We start from the raw sequence: 13,531 nt of genomic DNA, 5'->3' as shown, positions 1-13,531 counted from the left end.
AGAAATGTGTGTCTTTATACATACTGGCAATGGTCATGAGCTTTCCAAACATGGCTGTTGTATTTGCTTCAGACTGCAGAAAGGAAAAAGGTTATTATTAATAATAATAATTATTATTATTATTATTATTATTATTAATTATTTAACAGCACAAGATTTCACAGTCCATGAATCAATTTCAATGGCACAGGACATGTAAATAATTATTTTTATACCATAGGCTGCTTGTGCAGGTCCAGCAGTTCCCTCACAAGCCCTCTTAGCATGTTCTGACACTTCCACATTTCGTTTAGTGCTCTAATACAAACACACAAATTCAAAACAAGGATCAGTGAACAAGGGAATCAGCAAAGACGCAAGCTAAATGGTTAAATCCTCAGTAAGAAATATTACAAAATAAAGCTGCCGTCAGCAATCCTTTTTCATTTTCATATCAAGCAGATAACCTACCCTACAGATGCCACACTAGCTCCAGAAAGATGATACATATTGCACTGTACTGTGTCACTTACTTTACAGCATTGGTGTCCAGGCAGGCATAAAGGTAATACAAACATTTCATCTTCTCCTCAGTCTCCAAACTGTGAGGAACCATGAACTGCGCAAATATTTTCTCCACCAGCAACCTCAAAAAACAAACAAACAAACAAAAAAACCCACACAAGACAAGCAAGTACGTTACTGACTGTTAGCAGGTTGGCCATTTTCAAAGTTCCAGATCAGCAGAAAAATGTAGCTTGAGCAAACCCAAATAAAATGTATTTGCATTGCACTTTTTACAACTGCCAATGTCACAAAGCAGCATTATAGGATTCACTAAAATAAAATTATTACGACTTTCCACTTTTGTGTTTGTTAAATGTGCTTCCCTCTTAACTAAATAATCTATATACAATGTCAATACCTTTAAATCCCTAACTATATCTCTGTGATGTGTGAGGTGTGTGTGTGATAATGGGGCACTGACCAGGGACTTACTTGTCATCAATGCTGTTCTGGTAGTATATATGCAGTAGTTTATCTTTAATCCAACTGATTTTTTGGGCTGACTCTTTGCCGGCCTCATGGTGCAGGCAGTATTTCTTATACAGCTGAGCCAAGCCCATCATGGCCTCCTTACGGACACGCCACTGGACATCAGCATGCGCACACGCAAAAACACAAAAAATAACCAAATATATCAATCATCCTGGTCTTCCTCTTCAATCAGAATAACGTGCAAGTCAGTCAACTGCATTTCTATTCTTCCAGTACTCCTAAAAGCAGCATTTCACACAGCATTGCGAACCTGTTAAAGGCACTGTATACGATTTCAGTTCAACTGTTAAACTACTTGCATGGTCAAGGAGACCATGTCTCACAAAAATAGGTCAGTATTGTTTTTTTTTCTGTTTGCAAATGTTTGTAATAATCTGTGGTTTGCTTAGCAGTAGCAATTCTAGAAACAATTTGCAAACCCACAACCTAGACATGCTAAAGCTAATTACTTACTATAACTTGACTTGCCTGTTGTATGGCCAAATACTGTGACATTTGCAAAGGGTTTTGACCACACATGATCTAAATAGTTTTGCTAGCAGTGTGATTATTTGGATTAATTTATAATTCAAAATGCTGTGCTAGATATTATTAGTACCTTCCAAGCTTGCGTGTTTTGGTCCACAAGCTCAGAATCGTTACCTTGGCTATGTGCATGAATAAATTTGGCAGGCAGAATCTGAAGGAGAACTGAAGGGAGTGGGGTGTGTTTGTTTCACTGTTAAGTTCAAAATCAACAGCTGTTCTTCAGAATCGTATACAGCGTCTTTAACAGACTGAAGTAGGAATATGGTGCAACTTTCAGTCTCACCCTCTTGTCCAACATTCTCTCTCTGACAAAGCCCAACAGTTGGTCATTAACCAGATTCAGGTCCTTCTTCCCTGCATTGATGATGGTAACAATAACATCATGTCGTATGGCCTCTTCAGGGTCATGTGACCGCACTTTTAAGTACTCTGGTGATGTTACAGAAAAAAGTTAAGTTAAAAAAAACAACCAAACAAAAAAACAAACAAACAAACAAAAAAAAACAACAACCCACAACCACCCCATAAACACATATAAATAAGAATGCACCCACCTGTTAGGTCCTTTGCCAAGTCTGGATGGTTCATGAGACAGTGACTTGCAAACTTCACACACTCCAATCTCACTGGTACATGGATATCATTAAACCTTAGACGCAAATAGTTAAAAAAAATAAATAAATAAAAATCAATAATTCAGAACTGTCAGACTAAAGAAAGATCTAACTCACTGCAGAATAAATCTGCTCAAAACAGTCAAACATTCAAATGTTCATACCTTCCCAGAAAGCACTGCCAGAGTGGGCGGTTTTGTGTAGCCAGCTCAGAGTCTTTAGCCCCAAAAAGTTTAGCCAACAGTTTTACGACAGCCAATCGTTCCTCTCCATCATTGCTCTGTGTAGAAAGATAATACCACAACTCTTTTGTGATAAAGCACTAGTGAGTCTAACAGTGTATTTATGAATGTGTACTCTCACAAGGACTACACACAATCAAGTTGGAAAGTCTGCACACCTCTTTCACCGTATGCATGTTTTATTATGTTACAGACATATTCTACAATAGAAATAGTTATTATAAATATTTTAATTAAATATCAAACATCTATACACAATCACTAATAATTACAAAGTAAAAATGTTTAGAAAATATGCAATTGTACTTTACAGATATGTAACAGACATTCAATTGGATTCAGGTCTGGGTTCTGGCTGTGCCACTCAAGGACACTGATAGACTTTCTCTTAAGCCACTCCTTTGTTCTCTTGGCTGACTGCTCTGGAGCAGGTATTCTTCAAGGAACGCGGTGAATTTAGCTGCATTCATCTTTCCTTCTATCAGAACTAGTCGCCCCTGCCCCACTGTTTTACTGTAGGGATTGGCATTAGCCAGGTGATGAGCGGTGCCTGGTTTTCTCCAGACGTATTCGGGCCAAAAACTTCCATTTTGGAGAGTCTTGTTCCTCATTGTTTAAATTAACCCTAGGTGCCTTTTGGCAAACTCCAAGCCGGCGGTCATGTGCCTTTTTACAATGGAGTGGCTTCGGTCTGACCTCTCTACCATTAAGGCATGACTTATGGAGTGCTGCCTGGATAATTGATCTTGGCACAATCCCGTTTCAGAGGTCAAAAGATAATTCCTTTCACCCAATGGCTTAGAGTTTGCTCGGACATGCAGAGTCTACTGTGGGGCCATATACAAGCAGGTGTTGGCAACCCCCAATCAGGGGAAGAGAGGAAAAAAAAGAAAAAAGAAAAAAAAAGTTCATTTCTGAGGGTTATATCAAAAGGTGTGCACATTTGTGTACACGTTTGGCATTTTGATTTTTACAAAAAGAGCACAAATGTCTAAACACCTGCTTTGCCTTTGTCATTGTGGGCTTTTTTGACAAAATGAACTCAATCTACTGTAGAATAAGCCTGTAACATAAAACTTGAAGTTGAGAGGGGTGTGCAGATTTTCTGGCTTCACAGTAGGATCTACCCAACAAAAATACAGTCCATGTGTGTGTTTTGGAGATGCAGACCTGTAGGGATTAGTATATGTCTCACCTTCAGTTTAAACTCAAGCTGGGGCATGACAGAGACGAGTAATAGTGGGTCAATGGCAAAGAGCTCCTGTATGAGGTCAAACACGTGCTCAGATAGATCACTCACTGAGGATTTACCCATCACCAGTACCTGATTAAAGAACTAGAGAAGAAAGCAGTGGAACACACTTTAACTTTATTTGTTTGTATACAACAATCAAATTTTCTTTAGTCATATACATTTACAGATAAAGATAGTTAAAACCACTTACTGAAGCAATACAAGTTTCAATGGTCTGCACAGTCCTCTTCAGTAACGTCTTGGCCAAATCATATGCCTGTTTATTCAGGTTCTACAACAAAGAGAAGCAACATTTTAATCCGATTTACTTCACAAATGTATTGTCAGAAGCCCAAACAACCACCAAGTTAGGTACTGGACTTGGCAAATAAACTTTTTTAGCCAATAAAACAATGTGATTTGAATGTAAAAGTGGTGAAAGCTGCAGGTCTGTGTGAAACTACCTTGTGTGCAGGAATGAGATTGATGAGGATGGTGTCCAGCAGCTCCTGAGTGACTCCATCACCCTCCATGATAATGGAGCTCATCAGGTCCAACATGTGCATTTGCACCTTCTGGTTATGGCTGTTACTGAAGAAAAAGAAAACCCAATACAAATTAAAAAACAGATGGAAAGGACCATTACAGGCATTTTACTATCCCAATCGTCGTTTAGAAAACAATCTTTAGTGAATGCAGTGACACTGCACATGTTGGTGTTGTGTTATTGTGTGCAGCACTGGTACAAGTGGCTCAAACACAGCAGTGCTGCTGGAGTTTTCAAAACACCTCAGAGTTACTATTGGACTGAGTAATATCCAGCCAACAGGGTCCTGTGGGCAGTCTTTGATCACTTAGAATTGATATAAAATTAAAATATTGTAATTGTGGTTTGATCTGACATTCAGTTGTACACAGAATGCTGATATAACTACCAGATTACTTCAATATACAGGATATGGCACTGAATCATAATGCAAGTTTGATGTGATGTGACATGGGGAAGTTCTCCTACTTGACCTTATTGAATTTTAATACCGCTGGACTAGTTTGTCTCCAACTTTACATCTATTAGGTGGACCAACTAGGTAGGAGTGTCTAAAGTGGACAGTGTGTTTAAAAACTCCACAGTGTACCAGCGCAACACACGTCACCAACATGTCAGTGTCGCTGCAGTGCTGAGAGGTATGCTTAGAAACACTTCCTAGTAATCACTAGGAAATGTGTACAGAATTATCCTATTACAAATAAAAATAATGGAATTGTAACAAATGGTTTGCTTTTTTCCTGGAAATACATGAACATTAATCTTTGCGCTGGGATTCTTTTAAATAGAAAGTGAAATGTGTTTACGCTGTATTTGGTTTAATGTGCAATGGGTGTGACTAGGAGCAATGTGAGTTGGAGTCCAGAAGTTTTCTAATTTCCCTTCTCCAACAGACCTACTGACTTTAATAAAGTGTGCTTGAGCAGAAAAAGCAACAGCCCTCTAGGACCCGAACTGCCCACTCCTTGCCAAAACAGGTGAAACAGGCAAACACAGGGATAACAGAACCATGAAGCAGTACAAAATTACTATGAATAACCTTTGTGTAAGGTTAAATCACAGTAAAGTGTCTAACAAGGAGTACACTCATGTTCTTTAAAATAAATAATAACCATTTGATTACAGAGCACTTACTTGATTACAGAGAACAGCGTTTTAAAGAGCTGAATGAAGATCTCATTACAGTCCTCGAGTTCAAAGCATATATTATAGGACTTCACCCATGCCAGATTCTGCAGGAATCAAGTCAAGAACTGAGGTCAATACTGACATAACAATGAACACAAGTTTAGTTGGAATGAGATTAGTGCACAAACTATTTGATAAATGAATACAAGAGACAACACAGACCTCCAGCAGGTAGAAATATCTGTTGAACTGTGGGCTTTTGGTGTCCTCCAAACCCTTCAACTGGCGTGTGATGAACAGAAAAATTTCCTATAGGACGAAAATCTGGTTTAGGTATATGTGGGCTGGGTAATTTCTATGCTGATATGACGGTACATGAGCCCAGTGTGTCTGTGTGTACCTTAAGTTTATCGTGTGAGGTGTAAGGGGCCTCAGGTGCGTAGATCCTGAAGATGTCTGCTAGGCAGCAGGCCACAAGCAGTCGGACATCCTTATTAGGGTTCCGTAGAAAAAACTCTGAGGCCAAGTGAAGAGCGAGAGCCAGATACTGTTGCTTCTCTTCCTCAGAATCCTGATCCATATCCATATACGTCTTCACCACCAACTGCGAGAGAAAGAGGTAGAGAAAGGTTAATGGTGGTTCTTCATCTGGTTGTGGTTGGTTGGTGTGGTGCAACAGATTACACCACTACCTGCCACTGAGCTACCACACCTTGTGGGAGACTGTGGTTCGATTCCTGGTCTGCGCTACACCAATAAGAGTCCTTGGGCAAGACTCCTAACACTACGAGTAATACGAGTAAACCTTGTAGGTTGCTCTGGATAAGAGAGTCAGCTAAATGCAGAGAATGTTAATAGAGAATTCACAATTCAAAAACAAGAACAAATCATACGTTGTACACATTTGTCTAAATATTCATTCCTTCATGGGGATCTCAGACAAAAATACACCAATAGAATACTATTTAAATACTATCCCATACATTAGTAATTTTTATATAAAAAAAAAATAAACCAGTCTAATTACAGTTTGCATAGCATATTGTGTATGATTATAAAATGTATCATGATACAATAAAATATCATATTGCCTAGATCTACCACTGTGACATTCATACACAGTGGATGGTGACATCACCCTGGATGCAAGAGAGCAGGGTTTGGTTCCTTAGACCTTCACTTTAGACTTATGCAAAAGAATGTGTTAACACAGATAGACAGAAATAAAGGGATGTGGTCTGAACCTGAGCCCAGATTGGTATGATCAATAATATTTATTTCTGACAACAGCTCTGAAAAATACCCAAAATACCTCATAGCAACAATAACAGTCATCAAATCAGATTTATTTGTATAGCGCTTTTTACAACTGGTGCTGTCACAAAGCAGCTTTACATGAATCAGTAATACGACTAATATGAGAGGAAATAAAAAATCAAATAATCAACAAAATGAAAAAACAAAAACAAACAAACAAAAAAACACCCCTAAAACCTCTGGAGAGCAAACCAAAGGCAACAGAAGAAGAAAAAAAAAAAAAACACCTTCAGAGCTAGATGAAAAAACCTTGGGAAAAAACAAACTAACAAAGGAGGACTCATCCTCCTCTGGTCAGAACTATTTATAAATTATTGATAAAAGTCACTGTACCACCAAGACCGTTCTGCTCAGATGTGCAGATAATAATAAATAATAATAAAAATAATAATAATAATATGACTAATATAATCATAGAAGAGAGGGTACAAATAATAAAAATAACAATGGTTAATGTTGGTGATAGAAGTGGCAGATAATCCAGACAGACCATGTTACCAAAGGTTACCGCTAACCAACAACCGTTTCATGTTGAGTAATCCTGAACAAATCTCAGTGATTATATTCCAACATTTGAATCTACTGCAACAAAATATTGTGCCATGTCTCCTGCTATTTCGCCTATGTTGTCAAGCTCTAGAACACAGCTCTCATCCTAAACCTTTCTAGCTGTAGGACCCAGGAGACATTTCATTGCCATGCCATTTCTGCTTTGCTTGTGAGTGCAGGATGGGGGATGGGCAGGCAGTGCTCAGAGCTATAGAGGGAAAAAAAAGAGGTTGTTCCACCGTAGACTCCCTCACTCCCATATACTGTCCCTTACTAGCTCAAATCATCAAATGCAACTTTCTATCATTCTGTCTAAACATCCTCAATTTACTTTATATCACCAACACTTTCCAAATAGCAAACATAATTAGAAAGTTTTACAGTATTAACTTTGAGCAAGCAGAGACCTAAATTTCTATTTCTGATATTAGAAGAAAGGCATGCACACCATGTTGCAATTTTTACAATAAATAATTTTGCCCTAGTTTAGCCCATTTGATTCAGCTTTTCACTGCATAACAAGGAGTGCTGTTCAAATCATTAAGACACCAATTAATTGGTACAAACCATGACCTTCACACCTGTTTGGAGTTTAGTTAGTCATTCACAGAACATAACCACAGTGTTTCTAAATTATACATATTTTTTTTCAGCAATTATTCAGCCCCCATTGCAAATTAGGTTTATTAGCAACATTTATAAACTGTTTGCAAGAAACCAATTAAACTAACAATTCAAACAGCTCAATACAGCTAATATTAAAAGCTTTCTCCAAATTCAACATACCACTACTCCAGATGTTCTGCTCATCCATAAGTCTGAAAAGCTCTAGTTTTGTTTCATTACACCAGGTCAGTAGATGTTTACAAGCATGGAGATCTTCAGGCCTCTTGATCTCGCTGCAAGTCTTTTGCAATCGTGGGATTCTTTTGACCCCCTGCCTCCTCAGGAATCTGGTGGCAGCCGGTAATCGCTTACTCTTTCTGCCATGTCCAGGCAGTGTAGCCAGTGTTACATTAACTTTAAACTTGAAAACTATGCTTTCAACAAGTCACTTTGACAGTCAGTATTGGTTTTACTGTTACTGGGTTTATATGTACTCTCTACTCAACAACTGGATAAAAATCATTCATATGCACACAAGTAATTCAATCTAAAATGGTGTATGAATGGTGCGGAATTTGCAGAGAATGTTGCTGTTGCCCACATGTGGAGAAAGTATGTAACCTTCCCAATTCGAAATGTAACTAAATAATGGCCATTATTCCTCTATTTAACGGATTATGTATAGTATTACCCACCTCATTCAATCTGAACAAAATTGAACTTGGGATGGCCTCAACTGGGCTAGTTTGTTTCGACTAAGATATATACACGGACATATTCTATTCCATTCCGATTGAGCCATTAGTCTGATTATTAAAGCATGTAAAAATGGGTTACGTTACTTCCAAAATTAAGTGACAAATTACCACCCCCCCCCCCAAACAAACAAACAAACAAACACAGGAGTATCCTGCTTTTGTTGGAGTAACAGTCTACCGTCCCGGGAAGGCTTTTTACTAGTTTTTGGAGCCTTGCTGTGAGGATTTGATCAGCTCAGACCAAAAGTATTGGATGGAGCGCCATCATTCCAGAGAACACAACTCCACACCTCAGCGTCGCATGGGTTTTAAACCCCTAGTCCTATTCTACAAAGCTTCTCTATTGGGACTAGACAAGCTGTGTGTGCGTGCATGTCAGCAATGAGTGCAACTTAAAATAGTTGACTTCATTAATTAGAAGTGGTGTCCACAAACATTTGTATATAATGTACTGGCTGGGTAATCTAATCTAATCTTAAACTCACAATGTAACAGAACATTTGTATACATATCTGACTAATCAAAGAACATTGAACACTCAAGGTTGTGTGGCAGTAGGGCATAGCAATTTATTGAAACAGACATTCAAAAGACTCTAACATAATCTTGCCCAGGCTGTTTATTTTGATTTGTGTACTCATGTGGCTCTCCTGTCTGTTACATGGAAGCATTGTGAAGGAGAACTCAAACATCAAGACAACTGAGCAAATCAAGCAGCGTAAACAATTCTTCATTAATTGTAAAGAATCTAAAATGTTCAATTAATCGCAATATTGAAAAAAATTCATATAACTCAAATCTAATAGATAAGAAACCCAGGAAACCTCTTGCAGATGTTTTTTTCTCTAGTGAATAAAGTATTGAGTACATTTTAAATGCTAAAATTATCACACTATGTATTGTGGAACACTGACAGACCCAGGCATGCACCCCCTGTGATTTAACACAATAAATGTAAACAACTGCAACCTGTTAATGTGACACATTAACAGGTAATGTGATTAGCACTCATTCAAAGTTATATCAAAAATAGAGATGGGACCCATTCAATATTTGGTTATCAGGCTAATATCAGCAAAGAATGCTGGATCAAATATCAGAGGAAAAGAATGGTTGATCAAGTATATTGTGTCCTTTTTAACAATTGATTGACATCAGGCACAGTGTCCAGAACCACACACTGCTGTCTGAGATCATTTCTAGTCCAGCTCTTGTACTCTTGTATAAAGCCCAAGCTATTCTCTCCCATGTTTTTTTCAAGTGCTAATTAAGCGTGTTAACCACAAAATGGGCAAATTCTAGAGATCATGGTTTAAAACAGGGGTTCTGTCCATAACAGTAAGAAGTGCATTCATATTAGTACAAGTGTAGTGAGACGTTACCATACACTCATCATGGACATGAATTTAATGGCAATTTTGGGCTTTTAACAACAATTTGAACCATTCCTTTTCTTGGGCAGAGTGAGTGCAAACATACATCTTTAACAGAAAAATATGTTGCATATTATATATTACATTTTTCTGGATTTTCAAATGGTCAATTATACCTTTAGGTGGCAATTTTTTTTTTATGTCTTTAACTTGACATGGTCTCCTAACTTGCTAGTGGTCATGAATGACTGTAGCTGGTAGCTTCTTTGTGCCCAAATAAAAAGGGTTCGACCACACGCAACAAGACAGTACAAAGGGAAAGTCAAACATGATCAATACAAATCTGGATAATTTAAGGACTACAAGTCAGGAATTCTCTTGAACAATTCAAAACAATTGCAGATTGCAGATCAAAAGTTCAAACCCTTGTTGGCAAGTATCAAATCAAACGGGTGTTTTCACAAAGCAGCTTTACAGAATCAGTAATTAGACCCCCAGTGAGCAGCCAACAGTGGCAAGAAAAAACTCTCAGAGCTGGAGGAAGAAACCTTGGGAGGAACCAAGACTTACAAGGGGGACCCATCCTACTCTGGTCAGAACTATTTGCAAATATTGACAAAAGTCAATGAACCATAAAGTAGTAGCGGTGTTAAGGCATAAAGGTGTAGCCACTTGACAAGATGTGGAAAGAAACCCAAACTGCCAACCTCAACAGAAGGGAAATTGGTTCAGAGAATCATGAACAACCCAGGAACCACCAATGCAGTGGCCTGCCATAAACTGAAGGCTGCTGGAACACCAGTGCTACTGTCTACAGCCAGGAGTGTTTTACATCGCCATGGACTAAAAGCTTGCCATCTAAAAAGGAAGTACCTGTTTCAAAATCAGCACCATCAAAAGTCCTCTGGAATAAAGCGTTATGGTTAGATAAGAAAGATTAGAGTGTTTCGGACAGAATAACAAGTGGTATATTTGGAGGAGTAAAAGTGAGGCATTCACAAACAACTCAACTGTAGTATGAACTGAAGTATGGTGATCACATCATGCACTGGGGTTGTTTTTCCAAAGTAAACGGAATAATGAAAAAGTATCCTCAAACCATCAGAATTTTGCCAGAACCCTAACTGCTACCAAACGTGCCTGGTGAAGGTGCAAGTTGCTAAGGGACATTTAACCAAGTATTAGTTGTGCTGTATATTTCTGATCCTGCATGCATATTTTTGTTACCTTGTTTAAAAAAAAAAAAAAAAAAAAAAAAAGGTGTATGTTGTACTCCGTAAGCACTCCGTTGGCTTTAGAGTAGAAACTCTAAAGCCAACGGAGGAAACAAACCTTCAATCAGAAAAATGCCATACTTGAATGTAAGGCTCAAAAGCATGAACTCTAACATTTTGCTCGCTTTCTTATTGCAGCAATGGGCTACTGCAAAATCTACACCTCATTAATTTTTCAAAATCATTTTGCGTTATTCTGTAAATGTTATCTAAACTTACAAGTATTTTGATGCTGGAACAGGCAGACATGCATAAGCAAAACATTAGACATAACCAGCAACCCCAAATTCTGTATTGGCACATCCCTACAAAATAGTGTCATTATTCTGTGGATTCCTTAAAAGTGTGTAAACATTTTAAGACTACCAAAAACATTTTTAAATCTACTACCATTTAAAACAAACATTAAGAATGTTCTAAATTTTAAATTTATAACCAATTCGTTCTTAGAGCCTGCCATTTACCATCATTGTAGAAATGTCAACATCCAATACAGGCACCTTGCTTATCTATCTATCTCTCTCTCTCTCATATATATATATACACACACACACACACAGGAATTATATAGATATTATCTATATAATTTCTGCACCTGTATTTCCACTGCTTAATACGATCACAGCACAGAGACAAACTTTTAGGTTCTGAGTTTAAAAAGTGGGTTTTTAGAATATAGAAAAAAAATGCAAAATATGAAACGTCTGACCAGTCTTGACCACAGTTTTCAACATGTAAACTTAAGAAAACTAGGTAGTGCTAACTTTTCTAATATGCATTTATTTTTATTTATGTGAATGTATTTCGTGGATGCGTAATATGTTGATATGTTAACGCATATATTAAACATATTTTCTTACCTTTAACCGTTTAACAACTTCATCGTTGCTGATTTTGTCTGTTATCTCCTTAACGCCGAGTGGATATATTATTTTGCTGTCCGCCGCCGGCTTCTGCTGCTGAGGAAACTCCATGCCGCCAAACGTTAATTTTCCAAACAGTCCTCTACCGGCCTCTATGGGTGGGAAAACAAAAGTTCATCGAATGAACCAACCGTACTTTTCCTAAAACATATTTAAAACGTCGCATAAGCTTTCGAAATGTAACTCTGCAGCCCGCAACCCTTCAATAAACAATGTATGAACTTACAATGTACCTCAAGAGCGTTTAGGGTCAAGACAGAGAAACCTGCCGAGTTAAAAAGGTAGCTGTAAAGCTAACGAGCTAACCGAGTAACTGCTCTGTGTTGGCTAGCTAACAAGGCATGCTCTGCCACTGGTTTCTCCATACTATTCAGCACTTTCTCCGTTTATATCAGACCAGATTTATTAACATGTCCGGCGAAAATAAATACTTTCTAAACGTATCCGCTAAACAATGCGTCAGACTGATAGGGAATTCATAAGCCGCCGATAATGCAGAAGCTACATGCTAACATTAGCTAGCTAGCTTCCCGTTACAGAGAAACCGTGGCCTAGCAATCAGCGCGCTAGGCCTCACAACTACTAGCTACATTTCACACAACACTAACATATTGCCAACCGCTAAACATAAAAAACAAGTCCTTATATACAAAGCATATGTCCACTCACAACCATGATCTAATATCACTATATTTCGAAAATACCTCAACTTTAGCTTGCAGAAAAAAACAATTATTTACTTGTTTGCCTTTGTGAGTCCAACTCAGTGAGGCAGCATCTTTTCCAATGCCGCGGAGTAAAAAAGCACCGCTACGAACAGGCGCTGCTCATCGCCCTCCCTTACCAACGAACTTGCCCACAGCGCGGCTCTGAACATCCCAGTCAACGCGTTTTCACAGACAGCGAGCTTTTCTCCCCTCCAAACTACTGCAAAAACTGCTTTAACAAAACAAGTTCAGTCACAACTACACGAAAGACTCTTCTCCGCATTTACCTCTCAAACAAGTTGCTTTAATTCATTGGTCAGGTTCAGGATTTTAGGGTTTCTTAGTTTCGGCACAAAGCTGCTTGTCTTTCATACAGTGCTGTTTCGATGTCCTCGTTCTAAAAAACTGGACACGTAGCGCCCCCGTCGGTCTAAACGACGCCTTGCAGCACAGCGACACCGCGAAAGGCAGGGCTGTTCGATTCCAGAAATGTTGGAGTCGACTCCAACTACCAGTTCGAAGTTTTTCGCTCGCTGTCTTCAAACGCCGATTGAAGACCCACCTCTTCCGAGAGTACTTGGGCGAAGAGTAGAGTACTTTGGTCTCCATATTGACTTGTGTTTAGTAGTGTCTAAACTTAGAGGGATCTTTAAATTTTTAGTCTATTCAAACCAGCTGAGGTTATTCTTGGGT

At 38.4% G+C, this 13,531-nt stretch overlaps 1 protein-coding gene across 2 annotated transcripts in view; it reads right to left on the bottom strand.

The window, feature by feature from the left end:
- The window catches only part of pds5a (PDS5 cohesin associated factor A), a 31,354-nt gene extending 18,129 nt beyond the window's left edge, over positions 1-13,225 (bottom strand). The window contains exons 1-15 of one of the 2 annotated variants that reach the window (XM_072670579.1): positions 13,126-13,225; positions 12,069-12,223; positions 5,732-5,935; positions 5,554-5,640; positions 5,338-5,435; positions 4,121-4,247; positions 3,868-3,948; positions 3,618-3,758; positions 2,345-2,460; positions 2,121-2,215; positions 1,850-1,995; positions 979-1,130; positions 513-626; positions 216-297; positions 25-73 (exon numbers count right to left, since the gene is read on the bottom strand). In XM_072670579.1, coding sequence (XP_072526680.1) covers positions 25-73; positions 216-297; positions 513-626; positions 979-1,130; positions 1,850-1,995; positions 2,121-2,215; positions 2,345-2,460; positions 3,618-3,758; positions 3,868-3,948; positions 4,121-4,247; positions 5,338-5,435; positions 5,554-5,640; positions 5,732-5,935; positions 12,069-12,182 — 1,606 coding nt within the window. In that variant the 5' untranslated portion in view covers positions 12,183-12,223; positions 13,126-13,225. Of the gene's footprint in view, positions 1-24; positions 74-215; positions 298-512; positions 627-978; positions 1,131-1,849; positions 1,996-2,120; positions 2,216-2,344; positions 2,461-3,617; positions 3,759-3,867; positions 3,949-4,120; positions 4,248-5,337; positions 5,436-5,553; positions 5,641-5,731; positions 5,936-12,068; positions 12,224-12,871; positions 12,968-13,125 lie in introns of those variants that run through there. The other variant, XM_072670580.1, reaches the window with a different exon arrangement.
- Between the last annotated feature and the right edge of the window lie 306 nt (positions 13,226-13,531).

The sequence above is a fragment of the Salminus brasiliensis genome, chromosome 24 (assembly GCF_030463535.1).
Source record: "Salminus brasiliensis chromosome 24, fSalBra1.hap2, whole genome shotgun sequence".
In the NCBI taxonomy this organism is placed as follows: Eukaryota; Metazoa; Chordata; class Actinopteri; order Characiformes; family Bryconidae; genus Salminus; species Salminus brasiliensis.
Note: the sequence above shows the minus strand (reverse complement) of the source record. Positions and strands in the feature narration are given on the sequence as shown.